At 41.4% G+C, this 24720-nt stretch overlaps 1 protein-coding gene across 4 annotated transcripts in view; it reads left to right on the top strand.

Moving 5' to 3' along the window:
* Positions 1 to 24720, top strand: part of rgs3a (regulator of G protein signaling 3a) — a 156050-nt gene that overhangs the window by 111126 nt on the left and 20204 nt on the right. For all 4 annotated transcript variants that reach the window (XM_086152134.1, XM_086152135.1, XM_086152137.1 and 1 more), the window contains one exon: positions 6774 to 7751. In XM_086152134.1, coding sequence (XP_086008260.1) covers positions 6774 to 7751 — 978 coding nt within the window. The remainder of the gene's footprint in view (positions 1 to 6773; positions 7752 to 24720) is intronic.

Genomic DNA, 24720 nt, shown 5'->3' with positions numbered 1-24720 from the left:
TTCTCACTTTGACAGTGGAAAATAAAAAAGTGAGATGGGAAAATATTTGTTTTTCATTTAGTTGTATAGTAATTCTGCAAACTAATAGTTGCCTAATAATGGTGTATATTTGGATATTCTCTTAACAAAGCCAGACCTTCCCTTTTACCATTTAAATGTTCAGATTTGAGGGTTTGTTAACACTTTGGATTGACCAAGAATGGTGTAGCTGTGCAATAACAAAATTAATCCTCAAAATACAACTTGCCTAATAATTGTGCACGCAGTGTAGATAGTAACTCCAGCCAGATGAACATCTGCTGTTGCAGTTATTGCACTGATCGTTGTCCCATGTAAACAGATTCATATGAGTCTAACTCATGAGTTGTGGAATATAAATAGGGACATACATTTTTAAGGGATGCTTATTTGGAAAGAAACTGGTAAATATTTTCTGTCGAAAACAAGGTCAAGTGCAGCTTCTTCCCGCTGCCCATTTTTGGCTTGCAAAAGTCTTCAAGCCCAACTTCCAAGGCTTGCAAGAATGCATTAATGTTTGTTGTCTGCAGATCCAACAGTGACAAGTTTTCCTGTGTTTCCCCGCAATTTACATTCCAAGTGAACTAATCTATACATGAGATAAGGTTCAATAAATGCAATTCCTGTCGTAGCCATGTTCAGGCCATGTCAGCCAGTGTGGCTGAATGACAACGTCCAGAATGTTGGCTTTATCACATGATATTCAGCTCTTCCTACTCGCATCAAGAAAGTCAGCGGTTCGACTTGGACCAGAGGTTGCATGTTTGTATCGTTTCTTTTCGGTTCTTAAGTTTTCCTCCCAGTGTCAAAAAACAGTGTGCAGTAGGTTATGTATAGAGTGAATGAATAAATCACAATATTTTCCTCCATTATATTACTTTGGGTTGACCTCAAAACAAGCAGCGTGTGATCCATTTTGTTATTTGTTGATGGTTGATTGGCCCAATGAATGGTAAGGATGTTCACTACCATTTGGAGGCAGATGTTGGTGTGAAAGTCCATTGGACTGATCAACCCAAGAACCAAAGGTTTACCTTTTTGTTCGTGTTTTCCTTTCACAGAGCCGGAAATGTAGTTCTTTTTCCCCGCACATCACAGCACTCGTCACTCGCTGATTATATAAATTTAATAAACCAGATATTGGCCACAGATCCAGCAGTAGAGCCTGGCAGGGAGAGTATTCAAAGATAGGTGGGATTTTGGTTTCGTGCTTTTCTCCGCCATCGAGCGTTTCCCCCCCAACGAAATTTCCATTCCTCGTCGCACCGTGTCGTATTTATCTTTTGAAATTGGGAACAAAGCCAAAAGGAAATGAGACTGAGAAGATCTGAATCAGGAAATGTGGGAATCCTTATCATTTTCTGCAGCGCTCTATCCAGCTTCTAGCATGTCAGCCCAAGTATGCAGATCACCCTCAACCATTACACGTCTCTGGCTTTTTTTGGGGCACTTCTGCCTGGCGGAGATCAAAAGACAACCAAAAAGAATGGGGGATAAACAGATGGTGTTGACATGCAGTTAAAAAAAAAAATCCTTGTAAGGTACTAAAACAAAGAGGTACTTCCAGATTACCTGATTTGAAATTCATTCGGGGCTTGCTGAGTCATGTTGGAGAGACATTTTTAGCCCGAGCCGCCCCTTCCTGGAAATCAGTAGCAATGAACGCAATTACGGCCACATAACAGAATAAGTTATTGAACACATGGATTTCAAATGAGGTGTTAAATCACGACGTCCGGTCGAGCCGAATCTGTCATTTTCCGGAAGTTTGTTTTTGTTCAATCGTCTGCTCGTTACCGGATAGCCTGCTTTGATGCGTCATGACTTTTTTTTTTTTTTTTTTTTTTTTTTTAAACCGATTGAGAGATCGCCTGAGAACAGTTATGTCACTGTTGAACAAAGATCATAACGCTGTTGATAATCCATCTGTAGTTGCAATGAAAAGCAGACACGATGTAACAAGTGCAGCCTCTCCCGCTACTTTGTCTGTGGCTCGGCCCCCATCCGTTTACTTATTTCATTTCATTGGTGATTTCATTCCTCCTCCTCCCTTTCTGCTCGTCAATCCCATCTTGTCACTCTCTTACCCCGCCGTCCCACTCCCTCCGGCTTTCAGCATTCGGTTTTGTTTCCAGGCTTAATTGAGACAGTGCCAGAGATTGCATTGTGCTGAATCATTAATGACTTTGTGCCGCGGCCGAATACGGGGTTATTATTCGTGCACGTATACATGTGCCTAAAAGCCCCAAAGCAAAAACGTGTTTACACACAGTCATCTTTTTTTATTTTTATTTTCTTTGTGTGTGTTTCCATTTAGGTTCCAAAGCTGGCCAATGGAGACAAAGTGCATGATCGGAATACACCTTGAAAACGAATGAGTCTTTCGATGTGTCTTTTGTATCGTGAGAAAGTGAGGCTCAAAGGAAACAGTAGATTATGGTGTGTTTGTGTTTGCGTGTGTGTGTGTGTGTGTGTGTGTCCAGTGTGGAGAGCATGATAGGGGATAAATATATCTGACAGGACAGGTGGCTCCATTGTGTCTAAAGCCATATCTTCAACATTGAGGGGGTTTATGTATGAAAGGAAGAAAAAAAAAAAAAGATCAGGATGAGCAGAGTGGAAAAGTAAGAAAGAAGAAACAACGCAAACTTTTTTTAACAAAAATGCGAGTTTCAGTGGATTTCAATGAAAGTTTTCTCCGCTCTCGATAATCCTGCCTTGCATCCTGCTCGTCACTTCTAACATTGGTTTTAACGGTACTGTGGGGCATACATGCAGGTTCTAAAGATGCTTAAAAGGTTTTTGGAAGGAGATAATCAGAGGTTAGGATCACCCTGGGGCAGTCACTCATCCTAATTCATCCAAAAGTAGAAGCTATCAGTGTAGAAGCTGCCTATTTGGTCCATGAAGCTGTTATCCAAAGACAAAATGGAAGTATTTCACAGAAGGGTCTGAGAAGTGGCCCAGAAGAAAACTCCGTTGGATTTCAGTAATCGGTCCAAGTATCGTAGTACCATTTACAGCTCGATGTGTTGGTTTTCTCTCCTTTACGGATTATTGTTCATTTATTTCATCCAGATTAAATAGTTTTGAATGACGACTAAGAACAAAAATACTCGGCATCATCTGCTCCCGATTTAGAATGTGGCCTGGAGGAAATCCTACACCCAAAACTACAAACATGGTGGTAAAAGGATGAAACTACACGTCTGCTTCTTGGTGTCTTCCCCTGTTTGTCATGGCTCATTTTGTCTTTTCTTTAAAAACTACTACTTTTGCATTCGAAGGGATAACTACAAATGATACGCAGTGGAAGAAAAGTGAAGCCGCGACCACAAAAACAAAAGATTGTGGTGTTAGTGGGAGAAAAATAAGCGAACTTATGCAGACCAAGAACTGATCTGTGGGGTTCTCCACACCCCGTAATGGTAATATTATTATTGTCCACGTGAATATATTTGCAAAAACAGACGCATACTTTACTGGGTTAGATGTCGAGCTAAAAGGGCTATTTTAATGAAACACTGTAATTTGCAGATCCCTTATTGAAAGCTTATGTAATAAGTTGAAAGTCGAGGGATGATCGCAACAAGGGCAACTGTATCCGGAGAAGCTAGTCTCCAGAAGCAAAAGTACACAAGCCACTTGTGAAGTATCATGAGCTTTCTGAGCGGGGGCAGTATTATCTCTGATTAGAGCAGAGCATCTTGTGACTGCAGCTCGTCATCATGGGTGAACTGACCAGCACAATGAGGCCCTTTACATGACTTTGTGCAAACTTAAAGAAGGTGGAATCGATTTCGTAGACGCCGGGCCGAACACTTGTGATGTCGGATATCAGCTCCTGAACGCATCCGGGAGCCACGCAGGGACACGACGGGTGCGAGGTCGCGATCATCCGTGTCATATTTCACGCGACAAAGATGAGAGTTCCAGTTTTACAGATTTATGAGGAATAACAACAGGGCTTGTGAGACACAACTTCAGGTTATCCGTCGAACCGATGTGATAACATGATAACATTAATCTGACCGAAAGCAGGCGTGTTCAAATGGTTCAACTACACTTTTTACTCTCAATATAAGATTGAGTAAAAAACTCTTTGAATGTGTAAAACTGTCATAACAATGTGAGAACCGCGGCTGTAAGCGCCGGGAGCTTCTCCAGAATTAATAAGCTCCATCGTATCCTTCGTTCATCTTGTTTCAGAAAAATTGGATATGTGTTTAAAAAAATCAGTCACATTTTTGGCAGTTTTTAAAAAAAAACATTTATAATGATGTATTCCTTCTCTTTTTTATCATGTGTGCGAATGCGTGTTTTTGTGTGTACGTGCAAGTATGTGCCAGGGCAAGACTTTGGTAAGGAACGCTGTTCAACATGGCGGGGGTGGACATAGCTGCAAATATGTGTATTCTGTAGTACACATGTAGTCAAGAGCTCTGTTCTTGTAATGGTTATTCATTTATTCATTCATTCATTCATTTATACAGCTTATCCTGCACTCAGGGTCAAGGGGAGGTGGGACTCACCATGGAACGGCCGTCAGTCAATTGCAAAGCTGCATATAGAGACATGCAACCCTTCACCCTCTATGTGGAAATCCTCATTCTATGTAATTTAAAGTCAGGGGCCAGTCTTACATTGTGTGACAGAAGTCATGTTTTTCTATTGTGTGTGTGTGTGTGTGGGGATGTAGCGAGTGTTTTCTGAGCAGCGTAGCAGTTTCCTTAGAAAAAGCATGCATCTGATGTCCCTCGCTCAAGCTTCCGAACAAGGCACTGGCTGTGCGAGAGGAAATGCATGTCTGTATCCGTCCCTTGATCCAGCATAAACATTTATCAGTTGGCCTGGTAGTGTGTTTAATCCTATTAGCACAGAAAATCGCCTCCTTGGGATCAATAACAAACCTCTGCTCTAGTTTTTGCTCATATCCAGTATCCATCCGTATCCATGGCGCTGAAACGCCCGGCTTTGAAATGTCGCTCTTTCTCGACTATTCCTGTCCTTCACATTTAATGCTTGATCCATTTCGTATTACCGCTGTTCTGTGTCAGAGGCAAAGCGCGAATGCACAATGAAACTCTCTTCAGGGGCGCACGGAGGTGTCATCTAATGAATTTCAAGTCAGGAGACTTGAACCCTGGCGGTTTCGGGGCTCAAGCTAAGGTTGAACAACGGGATCCACGATCCTCTTTGTCGCCTCCGTCGGCTCAATTTGGGTTCGATTGCCCGCATTGTTATCTGAGACCAATCCACTTGTGACTGACCTTTCCACTTCAAATTTAATTTTGGCATTTTATGTGGTGCCATTTTCCCTGTTTAATGTATTAATGCGTGCCTTGGTTTTTCTGGAGGAGTCTGCACTTTGAGGCGAGCTCAACGGCGAAACGCCAACGGTCGCTGTATTTCTTTTTTGTTGTTTTTATTAGCCCAGTCTAAGAGATTTCAGAGACCCTTTTTATGCACTTGGTGTAAAATAAAAAGATATGGCATTTGTGGATATATAAATACAGAGTTACTTATCCTCCCCAGCCATATGCAGTGTATATTTCTATGGTAAGACAGGTAAAATACTTTAAAAGTACATATTTTTCTCATCATAAAATAGAATGAATCACAGGACTGCACCACTGGATTGAATAGAGAATGTCTTGTTTGGTCATTCTTTCATTATCTTAACTATCTTTCTAATAAATTGTCATGGTTTTTGGGGGCTGGAGCTTGGGTGAGATTTGGGGTTCATCCTGGACATCCAACAATTCACTCTCAATTTACACGTCTTATAGAGACACAACCATTCACCCTCTCATTCAATCTTCTCTGTAATTTATGTTAACTTCTTGTTGTTTCATCCAAATATCATCCACATATTCTGACTTTGGTTTAATTTGTTCTGGATGTTTTCTCTTAAAATAAATAAATAAATAAAAATTAATATCCGTGCAAGATTTAGCCTCTGTTCACCCCAAGAATACCCTTGAAGAAGGACACAGCAATGCAGGGCCGGAGGAATTGTTTGCTTCCCAGGCCGGAGAATATTAGGGAGGCAGAATGCCGATGAGGATGGACGAGGCCAGGTAGTTAAATCCGTGTCTGTGAATCTCAGGTCATAAAAACCTGCGCATTATTGAGTTATAGTAATGTTTGGTGCCGGGAAGTAGCCGAGGATTAGAACAGATGCTCCGCTGAACAAAGGACGCTTCACCCGAACCAAGCCTTCAAGCACATATCATTTTCCCAGCGCACGCTGCACGCGGATTATCAGAGAAATTACTCAGGGATGGGATTTTAAAGAGATTGCGGTCGGCATTTCGCATTCTGAACTAACGCAAAACGGGGCCTCTCTGAAAAGTTGGAAGGTCAAAGTTCATTGTTCTAATCAGAGGCTCTTGAGACGAACATCCTTGACAGTTCTGTCCAAGGACGAGTCGTCTCTGGCTCCTCGCAACCGATCAAATCGGGTCGTGGAGGACGTCACGCAATGATTAGTCAGGTCCCGGTATGGACGCTGTCGCCCAGTTAACAGACAACAATGAAAATCGTGACCTTTTCAAAAGACCAACATCTCATCCGGCCCGACGTCTCGGTCACGCCGGCATGTTGCACGGCACAGATATTTCCAAACTGATTTTCGCAACGAGTAGAGAAGGAATACGGACGGCACGTTGCACTCACTTCACCCTTTCTGTCCCCCGAATTGATTTGTCAAACTTTTTTTCTCCCCCCCCCCCCGTCTTTTTCTCATCTCTCAGATGTTGGAACCTAAGGTGGATGCCCCTTCTTGTGAGCTCGGCGGAGTCGCCGGAGATCTCGGAGGACTTCACCTGCCGCGCAGCTCAGAGGGGGAAGACAGTAGCCTGTACCCGTCCAGCCCCTCGGAGCCGGCAACTTTGGGGAGCCCTCACCCTTCGGAGCCTCTGACCCCGTTAAATGAAATTTACATGCCGCTCGGAGCCCTGGTGGGATCCGAAGAGCGGCACAGAGTGCCACCGACGCCGCCTCCGTCCACCGAGGGCGAGGACTGCAACAGCATGGAGGGGAACGAGATGAAGATTTGGAGAGAGGAAAGGGACGAGGAGAACAGGAAGGAGGAAGAAGATGAGGAGGACGGTGTCAGCAGAAAGAGCGCCGTAAGTGAAGGGGAAGAGAAAGAGGACGGAGAACTGGAGAGGGAACGAGATGAAGAGGAAGTCAACCTGAACCTGGTGGTGTCGAACGCCGACGAGGACAACGTCTCCGAGCCCCCGGACACCAACGCGCCCCCGTCATCCTCGTCCTCGTCTTTCGTCATCCCGGAGTTGCGCCTCGACCGCTCGTTCAGCGCCGACGCTCTCTCCTCGCCCAACACCGACGAGGAGGAGTACGACGAGGACGACGAGGAGGAATCCGAGGAGGAGGAGGACGACGAGGACGACAGCGACGACGCCTACCTGCAGCGGACTGACAGCAAGCGCCGCAGCATGGTGGAGGGGGCCACCTGCGAGAAGCACGGGGGAGGAGGGCTCAGCGTGCAGAATTCTCTCCGGAGGCGCACGCACAGCGAGGGGAGCCTCCTGCAGGACCCACGCACCCCCTGTTTCACCTCAGACAATGCCATCAACTGCCTGGAGGCCGGAGGGGTGCACCACAAAGGCGGCTGGACTCTGCCATCACCTAAAACCTTGAAGAAGGAGCTGACCAAGAACGGGGGATCCATGCATCAGCTGTGTATGCTGTTCTCCGGGAGGAAGGTAGGCCGGCCGCCTCACCGAAAAAGAGCAGAGCTAAGATATATTGTAAATAAAAAAGTAGGCAAGTCTTGCCGATGTCAGGGTTGTGACTCACACAATTTTCCCGGAAGGGTGCATTTTTGGAGCCTTATATGGCCGTGAATGAGTGCATTAGTATTCTTGTTTATCAACATGCTAATGATAATTGCTACACAAATGAGCAACCTGAATAAATTCCACAAATAGATTTTCCACAAAAGTTAAAAAACACAGGACGAAAATGAACGAGTTGATTTTTTTTTAAACATCAATGTTGAATATGTTCGTCACATCAGCTGTAATACCTCATCTGTAATATAATATCCTTTTATTAAAGCATTCTGGAATTTAGGTCCACTTTATGTCATAAGAATAAATAAAGATATCTAGACAAAAATAAATAAAATAAAATTGGATAAAATAAAAGATCACACAAAATTATTCAGCGTCACCTTTATCAAATGAAATAAAATAAAAATAATTTACTCAACGGCTCAGAGGTCACCACAATCACTTCAATGATAGCCGGCCTGGTTTATATAGAAATGGTGACATCAAGTGGTGATATAAAAGAATTGCTCCATGTTGGTCCTGGAGGCCGAAGCCAACTCTGACGGGGGGATTTCCAAAATATTCAATATTCCCAATCACAAAAGATCCATTAGGATTATTGATGATTTTTTTTCTGGATATAATGTAAGGTTCAGTCTACGGCACCGAATAATACAAGTAATCATTGTGCCGGATTCCTCTGCTCTTTTATATCACCCCCCCCCCCCCCCCCCCCCCGCACTGGGTATTCAGAGGAATCATATCTCCGGCAAACAGTTGGAGTTTAAAAGATCAAGTGACTGCATTTGTACGGTACTTATCTAAAAAATACTCAAAGCACTTTACCTCAAACTCACCTTCTCACACACACTCGCACAGATGAGGGCTATCAGGAAAGTGGGGGGCTTGCAACATTTCAGAGAGGCCGGGGATGGAAGTGTTGGAACTCCTGTTAATAAAAGGACAATAACATTAAACAGATCATCAGATTGCACAAAAGCTGCAAAACTTTTAATTCATATCACAACAATACATACAAAAAAGTTGATCATAATAATCACGCAATAGTTTTTTGTCCTGTAACTTGAACAGACCTCAATTACTTTTGATTACCTCGCATTTTATTATCATTTAGGATGCTGTGCACACCAGTGCACACCCCTTGACCAATGGGATAGCTACTGACTTTTGCAGAAACACATAGTGTTTTATATATATATATATATGTATACAGCTGATGTGTGCATATGTATATATGTTTGGTACATAATATTTCAGGTATTTCAGAAGCAGTTATTGCGATCACATCTGGAACAATATTCAGCATTTTCTAGTTTCTGGTTGTCCAACAGGGGGAAGCATCACATCCTGTTTGACCACCAGCCTCTTAATAGCAAGCAGTCTGCCTCTTCTAAGAACACTTACAGATGAAGTAATGAGGAATATGTAGGGAAACGTGTAGTTGGGTTTCCTTGGAGCGCGTACGACAGATATAATAAATATAACACGTTATCATTGCTGTAGAAGCCGGCCACACATGTGCACAAGCACTAACTGGCAATTTTTATTTCTTTTAAGTGCGCAGTCTGTGTTTTAAGGTCAATGATTGCACTTCAGATGAAAGCAGACTGGCGCCTCAGATGATAGCACTACTTATAGCTTAAAAAAACTTTGAACTGCTCACCTGTGAATGTATTTCAACAGTGTGCATTCGGTTATTCCTTTTTTTTTTTTTTTCTGGGATGAAAAAATATGCACAGACAGCTGGGAAGAAAATAAAGGAAGATAAATTCCTCATAGACATCCCATTGACTTAATGACAGAGCACAGAGCACAAATGACAGGGGTGATCTACCGCCGGCTTTATCGGAGTAGAATATCAGTGGCAGCACTCGTTTTTATCTGTTTGTTCCCCCAGCAGGTCTGTCAGCACATTCGGCATCCTTAAATGGCAGTGTGTGTGAGCGGTGCAGGGGGAGGAATGCAGCAGACGGGACCGGAGCCTATTGGTCTTGGCAGAATCAAGGATAGCTTTACTACCTATTGGCGTCATGGACACAGATCTTTTGAGGGCCGTGTTTCCATTATTTAAAAAAAATCATCTGCAACCGCTCCCTCGTAAATCTCGTTCGACGTGTCGTGTTTCCTCCGACAAGGAGTTTGCGAGTGTTTTTGTGCGTTTCGGACATTGACAGAAACGACTTCAGTGGGGTTTGGAGTTCTTTGAATTTACGGCATGGTTTCGTGTACCTGCACGCACGGACCGCTCTGAGCTCATCACACCTGGCGCTCATCGTTGGTGTTATTATGTTCAAATGAGTCTAGTTAGCACTAGATCAAGGCTGTGGGGGAGAAAAAAGCAAAAAGGGAAGGGAAATAAAGGCGAGTGTGAATAGGACATCCATAGCACATAGTTAAAGATGTTTTGGGAAACTAAAACGCAATATTTCATAATCATATTGTACTTTTATGAGCATCCCTGTTGCAGCTGAAGCATTAGTTAGTTGTGTTATAGTATATTTGCCTCTACAGCCCGTTGCAACTGGTGCGTCGGTGGGCAGTGTGAGCAGTGGACTCTAAAATAGTCCAAAACAAATCGGCAACAACCTTTAACGCTCTTTCATTTTTGCAAATTTTGCTGTGTTTCCACAGTTTATTGAGAAGTTCCCCATTCCGGTCACCACAGCATTGTCTCCCGCACCCGAACCGATCCCTTTTGTGATGTTTAACATCACACACTTGGGTCTCAGGTCGCTTCAGGGCTTCCAACGTCAAAACTGTATGCAATGCCGTTTATGAAAGTGAAGCTCTCCTCTGTCTCTTTGTGTCTGTCACCTCTGTCTCTCTCCTTCCTGGCAGTGTTTACCGACCCTTTAACAGGCACTCACTCTGGTCCACTCTTTCTTTCCACTCTGCACCATGTCTTTTTTTGACTCAATACCTTTTGGCGTCGCAGAAATCAACACAGAAAGACCCACTCCAGGTCGCTTCTATCAAAGAGTGGAAATCTCTATCCATGTCTTATTTCATGCAAAACAAGGAAATAAAATATTGTGAAATTAGGCTGATATTTTGATTTATCACAATAGATTGAAAATATTTGCGCATTCTTGATCTAACTTTTTATGCATCTGATACACTGATGATGGCAGGGCTGCCATGCAAGGTTTGGTGGGTGTTCAATGTCTCGCTCAAGTCCACTTTGGCGTGCAGAACGGAGGAGCCGAGCTCCAATCGGAGATGTCGCGAAGCTTTTTACTGTTCTTAAAAGTTTCCACAGATATATTTCAAAATATAAAGTATTCAAATGGAGTACCTGTCAGGGAAACATCGACAACCCTTTGGCAGATTTTAAAGATCAACCGTGCTTTTATTACCTTTTTCCTGGGCCTTGGCAGGGCCGTAAAACCGTGTCATTCATTAAATAAATAAGAAGGAATTTATACGAGTAAGATTCAAGCGGTAATGAAGAAAAAGATGCCAATATGTTTAACAATTTGCAGCAGCACCGGAAAAAGACCCTTCAGTCTCAAAATGACGGTAAACTGCCATGGGAGACTTAACCGTAAATTCTCTCAAATTAAACCATTTAACTTACAGCTTCCTGTCCAGACTGTCAGACTTTCCGGACATCCAATTATCTGTCGTAATATTGCTTTTCCTGTTCAAATATGGTCCTTTTATAAAAATTCTGCAATATTCTGTTTGGTCTGTTCTTGAGCCCAAACATTTTGTTTAGTCAACACGAACATTTGTTTGAAACCCAGATAAATATCGGCTGTCGCTGCAAACATATTTAGCGGGGAGGGGGAGGGCGCAATTTAAACGTGTTTACCTGCGGTCGTGCGATAGCTTACATTCCCATGTCGTGTCACACAAGTGGACGGAGCCGAAATGAATTCGACTCCACCCGTGTTCAAACCGCAGTTGCGCAACCGAATGAGCTGCATGTACACGTGATCTCACGTGGAATATTGGAGGAGATAAACACAGGGATAAATCATATCCCAGTTTTCCCAGATTCGGGGATCCCCCCTGGATCGATCTCAGGGCCACAAACAAGCGTTCACTCTCTCATCCACATCATAAAGAACTGTGCTTCCCAACCTCTTTAGTGCCACAAACCACTTTCATCCATGGATAACTTTTTCTGGTCTGCGAAAATGTTGTCCATTATCTTTAAGAATGACTTGGAATTTAAATGGGCTCTGAAACCCTTGCGGTGTCTCATCTTTACCTCTTTCTCCCTTTTCAGACAAGCTCTCCGGTGAGATTTTAGTGAGGGTTAGCTTGCCGACTTATGCCAAGCTTACACCTTCTGATTTTCCAGTCGCTGACTTAAAACTTGCAGTCGTAGGGAAATTGTGAGAAAATCCAAAGAGTCTTAGTGGAGTCGCAGGGCGCTCCCGTCATCTTTCGTCGTCTTACGTTTTAGTGCGGCCTTAGCTCAGTCTTTTCCTATTCTTAGGGTTTTACGACAATATCAAACATGACAAACAATCGCCAGGATGGTATTGGTGGCAGAGACATTATTTGTTGATGGTATGGATGAATGAGAATGGCGAAGGATGTCCCGATCAGTGTGGACCGTCCAGAAAGAGGAGCTGATGGTGGAGGTGTGGGTGCAGAGTTTGTACGATGGAAGCTCTCCACTGTTTCAGGACAGAGCAATGATAATAAAGCAATAATAATAATAATAATAATAATAATAATGATAATAATAGTAATAATGATAATACATTTTATTTAAGGCACCTTACCTTGGAGTTACCTCACTTATCAATATTTATTTTTTCATTTTATTTTATTTTATTCATTTAATTTTTCCTTTATTTTATCTGTTTTTATTTTACATATGTACAATTAAAGTTTCTGTGATTCTTATTCTGATCATCAAATTGAAATAGCAGAGGCTTTGCAAATAACTGGCAAAAACATCGCACGGTGATAAAAATTGCTGAGAAAATCTAGCTGTAATTTTTAAGGATTTTTTTTTCAAAATCTTTGCAAAGTAAAATAAATGTAATTTAATTTTAAAAAAATCTTTATCCTTTTTTTGCAGCCAGGTACCAAATGTCTGCGGCCAGGTGGTTGGAGAGCTCTGATGGAGACATAGATCTCTTCACTCCTTCATTCATACATTTTCTAGGGGCTTTTTTGTCTCATAATCAAATGTTTTTGTTCGTTGTTGCCGTTTAAACTCTTTGCATTAGTTCAGTCATGCAGTGCTACATTGTAGTCACATTAGTCCCGGTTCAGTTCAGTTGTGTTACGCTTACTACATTTGGAAAGCTGTCTAACTTACCGCATCAGTCTGTCAACACGGTGAAATTAAGTCTAAAACTGACCTGTTACAGTTCTTATGGACATTTTGTTATGTGTTTGAAGGATATTGTGCGCCTGTTTCGGTTGCGGAAAGCATTTAATGACAGAGGACGCAGTGGTTCTTCCAGCATGCTGAGACCCTTTGAATCAGCCTCAGGCATTGAGAGCCATGATTTACAGCCGGCTCCACAATGAAGCCCCTTGCTCCATTCGCGGTATAATTAGAATTTTACCCACTGTCCCCTTAACTCGTTTTTTTTTTTTTTTTTTTTTTTTTTGCCACCTTATCTTCCACACACTCTCTCTTTCCATTTCAATTAATTTACCTGTCCATTTGGTTGTTATCGTTCATTCAATTACCAGACGTTGCAACGAGCAGCCGCTTTTCATCTGCACGGCGTTACGGGTCGTGCCTATTGTTTGTAAGAAGTACCTGTCAGCTGCAGTGTTTTAGAAAGAGCAATTATTCAAATCAGGAAGCCTTTCAACAAAGGGGAAAGTGTTTTCTTCATTTTTTTTTCTTTTTCTTTTTAAATATTCCGATTGATTGCAAAGCACTGAAAAACTATCTCTGCCTTGGTTCTTCTGTTTGGGGCAATTAAAGAGAAAACCAAGATTTTTTTTTTAATCCTTTTTGTCAGTTAATAATGTGGGGGACAGCAGACGATAGTGCAATTTCATAAAAGTAGCATTGCATTTAGAATCCATTCAAATAGAGTAGGACATTTATTTTGCTCTCATTGTGCGAAGAGCTGAATGTTGTATTGCAGTTTATGGAAATAGGTTTTGGAATTTCAGATAGGTAGTGCGCAAAAGAATAAATGCCACACAGCAATTCGACTGCATTTTACCATTATTATCATCATTGTTATTGCGACTATTATTTAAGAGGAAATTGAAATTCAGAAAGTGCCCCACACAGGAAAATTACAATTAATCAATTCATTGTGGTGTATTTTTTAAATGACAAGCAATCATATGCATAAAAATTGCCTACAAACTGATTAGATTAAAAGTCCGTCATTGCTTCATTTTATACCTTTAAATCAATCACACTAAAAAGCAACACATTTTCCCGAAAAGGCTGAATGATAACTTGATGTTTGTAAATTTGCCAAAAATTTTGTTTCCCGGTTCCTTCAAACCTCCACTGACTCAAACAGGAAATGGACTCGACATGAAGATCCTGATGATGATAAACATCATCATCAACAACAACATCCGCAACTATTGTGTGTGTGTGTGTGTGTGTGTGTGTGTGTGTGTGTGTGGGTGCATATATATGCACCCACACACACACGCAAACACACACACACACATATATATATATTGTAAATAAATACATATTATAGTTAATCAATTATAAATGTCATATACATATATTTAAATATATTTATATATAATTTATTAGCATTATTTCTATTTTTTACGCAGTCACACACTGAATTGACAAGAACCAGCACAAGGTTCTCTTCTATTTAAAACAGGAAGAACCCGATTGGGACAAAAGGTCCCCAGGGTTCAAATCAATGTAGGACATAGAAAAACTGGATAGGTCCAGTGAAATGTGACAGGTAAATATTTACAAAGCGGACAGAACAGGCTTTTAGGACAGTCAACACAGTTTTCCTGTAAACCAAACCTGTCTTGGCACCATGCTAATAAACAATTGCTCCTTTTTTTTCTTTTCTTTTTTTCCTCTCGGGGTTCTTCCTCCCATCCTGGCATGTTAATGGACTGAGAGAGAACTTCCAAAAGTGGACCAGGCGGAAGTTTTCTTAAACTTCAAGGCTGCTCGGGTTATGAAATGGAATAATCTTACAATTTGCGTTGTCTGGAAAGCGACAGATGCACGAATGCTGGAGTATCTCTTACTTTTATCTTATTGTTGAATTATTTAAAAAGTTAGTTGAATGTACTGTCTGTATGTTCAGACAGTACACACAAGTTGTTTATCTCTATCACTCTGCCATTGCCCACACACACACAGGCACACACAAACAGAGGCAGATGCACGTACTGTACACAGTACAGAATGTACTCTGTACATGCATAACTATTTTTTCCTATACTTGCCTTCATAACTCAATTAATTTTTAGTTCACGGTCAGTCATTTTTGCAAAACTTAATAGATTATTTTGTATACAATCGCTGGACCAGGTATATATTTAACCTGCATTACAAAAAGCACATCAGGTTTTATATATGTTATTGGTTTCAATTTGATGCTTCTTTACAATGGGCATAATCAAACCACATGCTCAGTATGGAAGCATATTATGATCATAATTCTAATTAAAATGTATTAGCAGTGATGCTTTTTTCGTTTTCAGAATGTGGCTGCATATTTTGACTCATAAATAAAATGAATAATGAGTAATCCAAACTGCATTTTAATTTTCCTCTTCAAGACTGCGCATTCTGTGACTTAATTCAAATGGAAAAGCAAAGGAAGTTTAAGATTTTGTTTTCAAAACATACCCCAGCAACTTATTGAAAATTTTCTATTAGAAATGACACATTCGAAAATGAAAATGCATTAGCAGAACTGTTTTTTCATTTTCGGAAAGTGTCTGCATATTGTGACTCACACATCAAATGAATAATAGATCATCCAAACAGCACTTTCGTTTTCTTCTTTAGGTGGCAAGTTTTATGACACAATTAAAAAGAAAACAAAAACAACACTGCTTTCTCCCCTTAAAGTCCCCCACTGCAAAAAAGGGAAAAAAAATCGAAACGGATTGGCAATCCCAAGTGTTGCAGGAGGGTGACGTCAGCGGCCGATCTTCTTCTTCGCGGGCTTGTTTGGGCACCAGAAAACAGCTCACACTCAGCTGTTTACCTGGGAGCTAATACTTGTTTGCACAGCGCTCCCTAAAGCTATCACGCAAATCTTACAATCACAGGACCAGATAGAATTGCAGACAGTTTCTGAATCGAATTCCTGTGACAGACTTGAGCAGATTATAAACAGCTTGGCTGAATATTCAGCCCTATAATATACCATTAACAACGACGTTTCCCCGGCCAATTTTGCTTCATTTTGAAGCCACGGAAAAAAATAAGGTTTCGATCACACTGAAAGAGACGTTGATGGCTGGATGTCCTTTTCCTGGCACCACCGCATCAAATCGTTGAAGGACTGATGACATTTAACAATAAAATGTGCCACCTGAAGAAGAAAATGAAAATACGGTTTGGATTACTTATCATTCATTTTATTTATGAGTTGCAATATAAAGCAACATTCTGACAATTAAAAAGCATTTCTGGTTAATGTATTAGACTTTGAATTACGATCATTATATGCTTCCGTAGCTTAGAGAGACAATATGGTATTTCCAAATGAGTCATTTTCAGAATCGAAATCAGAAATTCTTTATTAATCTAGGATAAAAATGTTGCTCCATACAGAGAGGAACTAGAAAAAAAATAATCTTCCATTTGCCTTAAATGTATGCAAAGACTAGGTTGACGTCAGGGGTTGGTGATGCTGTGGAATATTTGCGTGTCCAATTGAGAGTTATCTAACAAAGCAATAACTTTATTCACGCTATTGGTAACAGAACAAATATTCAACGGGGAGGAATTACTATGCTTTCATTCAGGTTCTAAGTTCGAAAAGGATTAAAAGGTGTTTTATGGCTTGGTCTGATGTAGGTAAGTCAAATTAAGTCTAATTCCGAAATGCTATATTCCAGATATTTCCTGTTATTCCATAAAAAGCAAGGATTCGTTCGGATTGAAAACCGAGACGTCTTAATAGCACCGTCACATCTATTGACGTCAAACTGTCTTCTCAATGGTTTAAAAAAAAAAAAAAGAGGAAAAAAACACACACTATTTTGTTGAGGGGAAATTCCCGGTGTGTGTGTGTCATCAACCATGAAATGGTTTTGTTTAGTGAACATACACTTATATCCTGGATGTGTGTCAAGGATGGGCCTCTATCTCCACAGAAGGCCCCGCTTGGCAGGAAGTCGAAACAACCATGCCACTTGATTGGCGGTGATAACGCTGAATAATAATCTGGAAACATGTTCTCTTTGCCGCAGTTAGCTTGCTTCAGAAAATAGTCACGTCATTGAAAGTCAAAGTACTTGGCATTATTACTTATTTTTTCTCTGAGATCCTGAAAGGCTTCAATGGTAATTTTATTGCTTTATTTATGAAAACACAAGTTATGCATTGGGATGCTATTCTGTGAAAACAATTTGCTTGATTTGGAATGGAAACACCAGGCGACATAGCTAATATTAGCATGTGAAGATAATCGATGTGCAGAAAACTTTGGGTAGCTAATAAAAGGCGTGTTCTTTTCACAAATGCACTGTGAAAAATTGCTGTCAACATGTCTCCCACTTCAGAAGACATTGTGACTTGAACCCACTCAGGGTGACGTTGCCTACCGAAGCCTTTAAAGCAGAGTAACACAACCCGAAGACACATAAAGAGCATATTCACGATGCAGACAAATGACAGAAATGACCTGGTTTCATTGAGTCTGTTTTTCATGAGAAGCTTGATGTCATGGAACTTCATAGTTTGAAGCAGAGCCGCGCTCCCTGCGCAACTCGGTGCCCCAAAGTGTTTGCAGTTGTGCCACTAAATGACAGGATTTTGGATGCTGCCACTGGCACAACAAAGTCCTGTCCTGATGTTTACCCCATCCAGGAGAGGATCCAGAAGGCCCTCCTGTTTCATAGTTACGTCTTGTGTTTCTTAAGAGCAATGTTTGCGCTGCCGGTTGCCATAGTAGCGCTCCGGCAGAGTCGGCGATCGTGTGCGTAAATGTTGTCAGATGGTTTCTGACTTGCATACGTTATCTGCATGTACGCGGTCATTTACGCCCCGTAGTCTCGGGATTCTGAAAAATGATGCCGGATGACGTTGACCAGATTATAATGACGATAATACTGTTGGGTGAAGAAAGAATACAACTTCGACTTTGGACATCCCTTTCACGGTAACACTACGTACAGCACGAATGCTATGTACAAACAAAAAAAAAAAAAAATCCTTGATTTCTTTTGTTTGCTATTTTTGGTGAACCCTTTGAACCGCAACAATTGCTTGTTTCATTTCAACGGCTGCTAAACTGAGCGGCAATCACGGCTAATCTTGTCTCAGACAATGTGACCTTTGCCCTCTGGCCCTTCCTGAGCAGCTGCACTCGCTCCCCTCTGTCTGGACCATTGTTCAGAAACTCAGAACCAATCAGGTATTACACGGTGGTTAGCATGTGTGAGGTAGTGGCGCTGGAACCGGATACAGTTTATATTATTTGTGCGTCCAGATGCCAGAGTAATTCCCTTCTCAGACTGATGGGGGAAGAATAGGAAGAAGAGTTTATTCATATTACAATTTTGCCTGGTTGAAATGTTAGGAAAAAAATCATCACAATGTGGTCTTGGGTAAAATTGGGTGATATCTGACATTATTCTAAAATTATTAAGATGGAAATACTTTCTGTGCCTTGTACCACTGGGGACCTCTGGGTTTTACTGAAACACCAGCAGACGATCACAGACCCCTGGCATTTTCATTTTAACCGCAAATAATTAGCAATGAAAAGAAATGACATTGGGGACGTTGTTTCATTGATGTGTTGCACATGTGTTTCATCCAGCAAAGTCAAATTCAAACACGTATAGATATTCGTATATATGTATGTATATACGTATATACTTTTGTGTGTGTTTGTGTGTGTGTGTGTGTGTTTGTGTGTGTGTGTGTGTGTGTTTGTGTATATATACACATACATGTTAGATGCAGAAAGTTGTGGCGACCCCTGAAGGGAAAAGCCAAAAAGAGAATATATATATATGCACATTTATATTTATATACATATATATGTATATATACCATATATGGCCAAAAGTATTTACTCACCTGCCTTGACTTGCATATGAACTTAAGTGACCTAATCCACAGGGTTCAATATAGCGTTGGTCCACCCTTTGCAGTTATAACAGCTCCAACTCTTCTGGGAAGGCTGTCCACAAGGTTCAGGAGTGTGTTTATGGGAATTTTTTTCCATTCCTCCGGAAGCGCATTTGTGAGATCACACACTGTTGGACGAGAAGGCCTGGCTCTCAATCTCCGCTCTAATTCATCCCAAAGGTGTTCTAGCGGGCTGAGGTCAGGACTCTGTGCAGGCCAGTGAAGTTCATCCACACCAGATTGTGTCATCCATGTCTTTACGGACCTTGCTTTGTGCACTGGTGCACCGTCATGTTGGAAAAGAAAGGGACCAGCTCCAACCTGCTCCCACAAAGTTGGGAAGCATGGAATTGTCTAAAATGTCTTGGTATGCTGAAGCTTTCAGAGTTCCTTTCACTGGCCAAGCCCAGCTCCTGAAAAACAATCCCACATCATAATGCCCCCTCCATCAAACTTCACACTTGGTACAATGCAGTCAGACATCTACCGTTCTCCTGGCAACCGCCAAACCAAGACTCGTCCATCAGATTACCAGATCGAAAAGAATGATTCATCACTCCAGAGAACGCGTCTCCACTGCTCTAGAGTCCCGTGGCGGCGCGCTTTACACCACTGCATCCGACGCTTTGCATTGCGCCTGGTGATGTTTGGCTTGGATGCAGCTGCTCTGTGATGAAAACCCATTCTATGAAGCTCTCTGCAAACTGTTCTTGAGCTAATCTGAAGACCACATGAAGTTTGGAGGTCTGTAGCAATTGACTCTGCAGAAAGTTAGCCACCTCTTCTCACAATGCGCCTCAGCATCCGCTGACCCCGCTGTGTCAGTTCACGTAGGCTACCACTTCTGCTTTCGTTCCCAAACACTTCCATGTTCTTATAATACAGCTGACAGTTGACTGTGGAATATTTAGGAAATTTCACGACCAGATTTGTTGCACAGGAGGCATCCTATCATAGTTCCTTGCAGGAATTCATTGAGCTCCTTAGAGCGACCCAGTCTTTCACAAATATTTGTAAAAACAGTCTGCATTTGTAGATGCTTGATTGTACCCACCTGTAGCCATGGAAATGTTGGAACACCTGATTCTGATTATTTGGATGGTTGAGTGAATACTTTTGGCCACATAGTGTATAAATTTACAAGGATACATATATATGTATTGTCATAGTTAGTCGTATAGATGTGTGTGTGTGTGTGTGTATACATATATAAATAAACGATCAGTACCCTAATTCTCCTCAGTGTATACTTACATGACGTGATAAGAATGCATTTATCGAACTAAAGAATATCTGCCATATTCATGGGCGAATTAATGAATGAGTCAGTCAATCTGTGAATATTATCAGGCTTTCCGCTCAAATTGTTTTCGCCTTTACTTCTCCTGTGACAGGGGATGTTGTCTGTTTCCGCTCTGAAAGCACATCCACTACCTTTTTAGGTAATTGGGGTAAGGTGTTACACGCTGCACTACACTGTGCGACAGCGTGTTAAAAAACAAAACAAAAACAACACGCTCTAAACTCCAAACGACAAGTGTTTTTGTCTCAGTTGTGTTGTGTGTTTTAGAGGTAAGCATAGAACATACAGTGCGATAACAAGAACACGCTGCACCTCTGCATTTCAAATGCATGGCCAGAAACCTCCGCTAGTCATAAAGTCAACCTCATTGACCCGTGCAGCAGGCGATCAACACAAGTAATCAGTCATTGCGAAGCAAAAGTTCGGGCTAACAATGGCGCTGGGGTGATGGGAGCGCACATGCTGTTCCCTCAAAATGGGACCAGGGGTAGAGGACCCCCGTTTAAAGGAGGGTGAGGGTTTTCAAAAGGCACCTCCTGATGTTGCTGAAGTCTTTCATCATGCTATGAATCATATGATTAAGTGGAGTGAAGTTATTTGGAAATTGCAATGCCATAAAATAGCATTGTGTAAAAATGAAAGCAATGCTAAAAACTTTTAAAAAAAATCAAAAAATATACAGGTGTTGGTTTTGCTTCTTATTGATCTTTTGATAATTAAAAAGAAACCTCTTGGTTCCCTTCGCATCTGGCTGTCCTCTTCTTCATTTCACTTCCGGTTTCATTTGTTACTCAGTAGGTACAAATGACTCCTGCCGAAAAAATAATGAAATAGATAAATGAATAAGTAACTAACTTAAGCAGATGTTGGAATTGCATTTAATGAGGCTTGTAACTTGTACTGATATTGCACAAATTGCCCCTTGTGAAAATATCTTCCAACAGGAACTGCCGATAGGGCGCCTGCAACCCTTCAGCTCAGAGTTTAGTGTCAAAGCAAAGTTTTCCAGCCCGCAGTTTCCAAAGTCTCTGTCGTCGTTTTGATTCAAACTCGGCGGCTTTGCTTCCCACATCTGTTCATTCTTCTGTAGGGATGGCACCGTAACACAAGGTATATTCCCTCTAGTTTTGTCCCGTTGTGGCTGGGGTGAGGTGGGAATTGATAGCACGGTGATGCCCGGAGGTGAATTTGTGCACAACTCGCAGCATTTGAGAGACTCAAGAGGAAAATGCACCATTGGTTCGATGTTACTCCAATATTTTAAATGAAAAGCCTCTGTTCAAGGACAATGTAACCTGACGGGTTTGCAGAGACGCGACATCATGCCAGAAAACATTTGTTCTCTGGCACAGCCAAGCAAAGCCTTGGTCCTTAAATTTTTTATGGTTTATTTCTGGTTTTAAATTATACATTTATAGAAGAACATAAAATCTAAATGGGCTGGCTATTAACTGCATTACAATCAATTATGTTTTATAATGTAAAAACAACACAAAAACCCAACTTATTTTTATTCAGTTTACGATATTTTATTATAATTTTATTAGCATTTCTTTAGTGTATTTATATTCATATTGCTCTCACCCATTGACGAAAAAAACACATACCCCAATAATTTCCAACCTTTGTTTTAAATGTAATTTTTTTGTTATGGAATCAGACATCAGGAATGATGATTGAGGGAGAATATATTTTTAAAACCTGATACCTCGTAGACCCGCAGCTCTTTAATGGCAGGAAAATATAATCCAAGATGCAATTTTCATCAAACTCGAAGGGGTGATTAACTTTTTGGAGAGTTTTGATGAGAGAATTATTGTAAATTTTAATAGAAAACACACATTTTCCCAAGAAAATCAATAGGACTTTTGCAAGGTTTTAGAATTTGCTTGAGGCCATTGATGCTGCCAAGCTCACAGCTGACTAATATCCCAGGCAGCTTTAGTATTGAACCGCAGGGTCTGAGGTCACAGCCTTTATAGCCCCGTGAACACTTGGCTCTCACCGTAACTCTGCAGCTATTTGTTTACTGATCCAGAGAGTGAGTATTCTATCCTGTGCTTTTAACCTTCACTTAAAATTTTTCACATTTCCTTTAACCCCTTGCACAAATCTTTTGAAGTGCTGAAATAGCATGCAGTCTCATGGAACCATCGTGTTGTATGCTCTGCTTACCAGAAACCGTACGCCTATGCAAATGCAAATGCTAATGCTAAAGTTGAATATGTTAAAATTAAAACAAATGATAGTTTGGATTGTCAGTCTGCACCCTGATATAATATGGTTAAAAAGAGGGAGCGCCGTCAGTGAAATCATCTTTTTATGCTATTGGTCTTGCATGCCAGAAGGTAGTGCAGTTATTAAAACTTGGTCTAAATTGCTAATGCTAATTCTTGGAATGTGTTTCCAATTTTCAGATATCACATTACTTGAAATCTTCATGCTGTATAATGCTAGGAGGGGAATTATACATTTGCAAACGGACAAAAGGATTGATGCCCATGTTTGAGTGACAGATTCCCTCCAGAGGCCGCACTTTTATTGCTGCTGCCATAGGGGATCAGATCTTGTCAATTTGACAAAGTCCATGTGAGCAGACGGCTTGTAAATGGAAAAAGCCCATAAACACTTGAATTTGCCTTGAGAGGCTTGTTATCAGTGTGGACCGAAGTGATTTAAGAAACAGAATTCTCCCGGAGAACTGTTTACTTTTCGACACCAGGAAGTGTACTTCTTCCCTGGTATCAGCAGGTCAAAGCAACCATCTTGCATGGTTGTTTGGGTTGGAGGAGTCAGAATTGCATTAAACCGGGAGCGGGGTCATGATTTTGGGTGATATTATGTGTCAGAATGTCTGAAAGGGGCGTGACACACAGAAACACAAAAACATCAACGCGCTCACAAACACACACACTCAAACACACTCACACACAAACAAAATGTAGAGCAATACAATGTCAGGAAACTGCTATTCTGCGGCTTCATTATATGGAGGGCCACCATAACATTGTTTACGCCTGCTTCTCAATTTTGTTTTCAAATAAAAGACGAACCAAGGAGATTGAAAAGGAAGGAGGCTGTCAGAGGGAAGGATGGAGTCGAAGTGGTGAGAAAAAGTTTAAATACATAAAAGCGTCATTGCTTCATCTTTGGGTTTTTATTTTGTTGGAGGACTCGGAGTTTGTGTTGACTGGCTCAAGAATGTGTCTGAGATATTGTTCTTAGACTGTGTTTGTTACTGCAGAGTGCAACTGGAGAATGGACAGTTTGTTGAGACAGATATGGACAATTTTGCTCGGTTCGTTCTACGAATAGTTGCCCAACTGGTGTTTGCAACCACACTTAACACGCATGCACGCAAGCTCACTCGCAAAGGCAAACATACACCGCCACCCTATCTCAACTTTAGCTTGGCAGACTTGGCGAATGCCTGAGCAGCCGTATGAGTCTCGATAAATGTTAATTGTTAGTCACGTGTCACAATAACTTTTACACATGCTTGTATGAGAGGTACATGCAACTTCTTGCACAAGTCACGTGTATGCTTGCAAAATGTTATCTGCACAATCTTCAATGCATCCCTTAGCGGCATGTCAACATCAGCAGCCACTGCCTCGGGGACCTATATAGTGTGATGTTGACAAATTCTGTGTGTGTCTTGAGTGACGCATGTGAGCGCAGCATACGTATATGCAAGTATATGTTTGCACACACACACATTCCAGGGTTATTTTTAGAAAAGACGTTTACATGCTCCAATGGCCATTGCCAGTTTGCTTGAATGTGTGTGTGTGTGGCCAGTCCAAGTCTCATTTGTAGGAGTGGCTGGGTTTGGACAGGATCCCAGAAATAAGTCAACGTCACGATGGGTGAAAGGTAGATTATGATCTAAGATGAGCGTTCCTTAGCCAAAAGCGTGAGAAACACCAAATCAAAAGACTTTGCATCTCTTGCAGATGATGCATATTTGGGAAATGCTTAGTTTCTGGGTTTGTTGGTTTTCAACCAGCAGCCATTCAACATTCTTCCTCACAATAGGCAGTGCACTTAAAAATGCCTCCAAGTACATTTGACGCAATAAAATTTGCGACACGGAAACACAATCGTGCTTCATATCTCATTAGCATTTCATCTGACTTTGGATGCTGTTGCACGGGGCATCCCTTATATGCGTATAGTAAATGACAAGTTGCGATAAGCTAAATGGGATGCGATGAAGATTTTAACAACTTTGTGTGTCATGTGTCACTGGATCACGACAGAGATGAATCTGGCGACTTGATATGAGCCCTCTGTGGGTTTTGCATGAAAATGCCTCCCTTTTT

The sequence above is a fragment of the Fistularia commersonii genome, chromosome 9, assembly GCF_037954325.1.
Source record: "Fistularia commersonii isolate RoL2024-O1a breed Wild chromosome 9, RoL_Fcom_v1.0, whole genome shotgun sequence".
Classification (NCBI taxonomy): Eukaryota; Metazoa; Chordata; class Actinopteri; order Syngnathiformes; family Fistulariidae; genus Fistularia; species Fistularia commersonii.
This window is presented reverse-complemented; position numbering and strand designations above follow the sequence as displayed.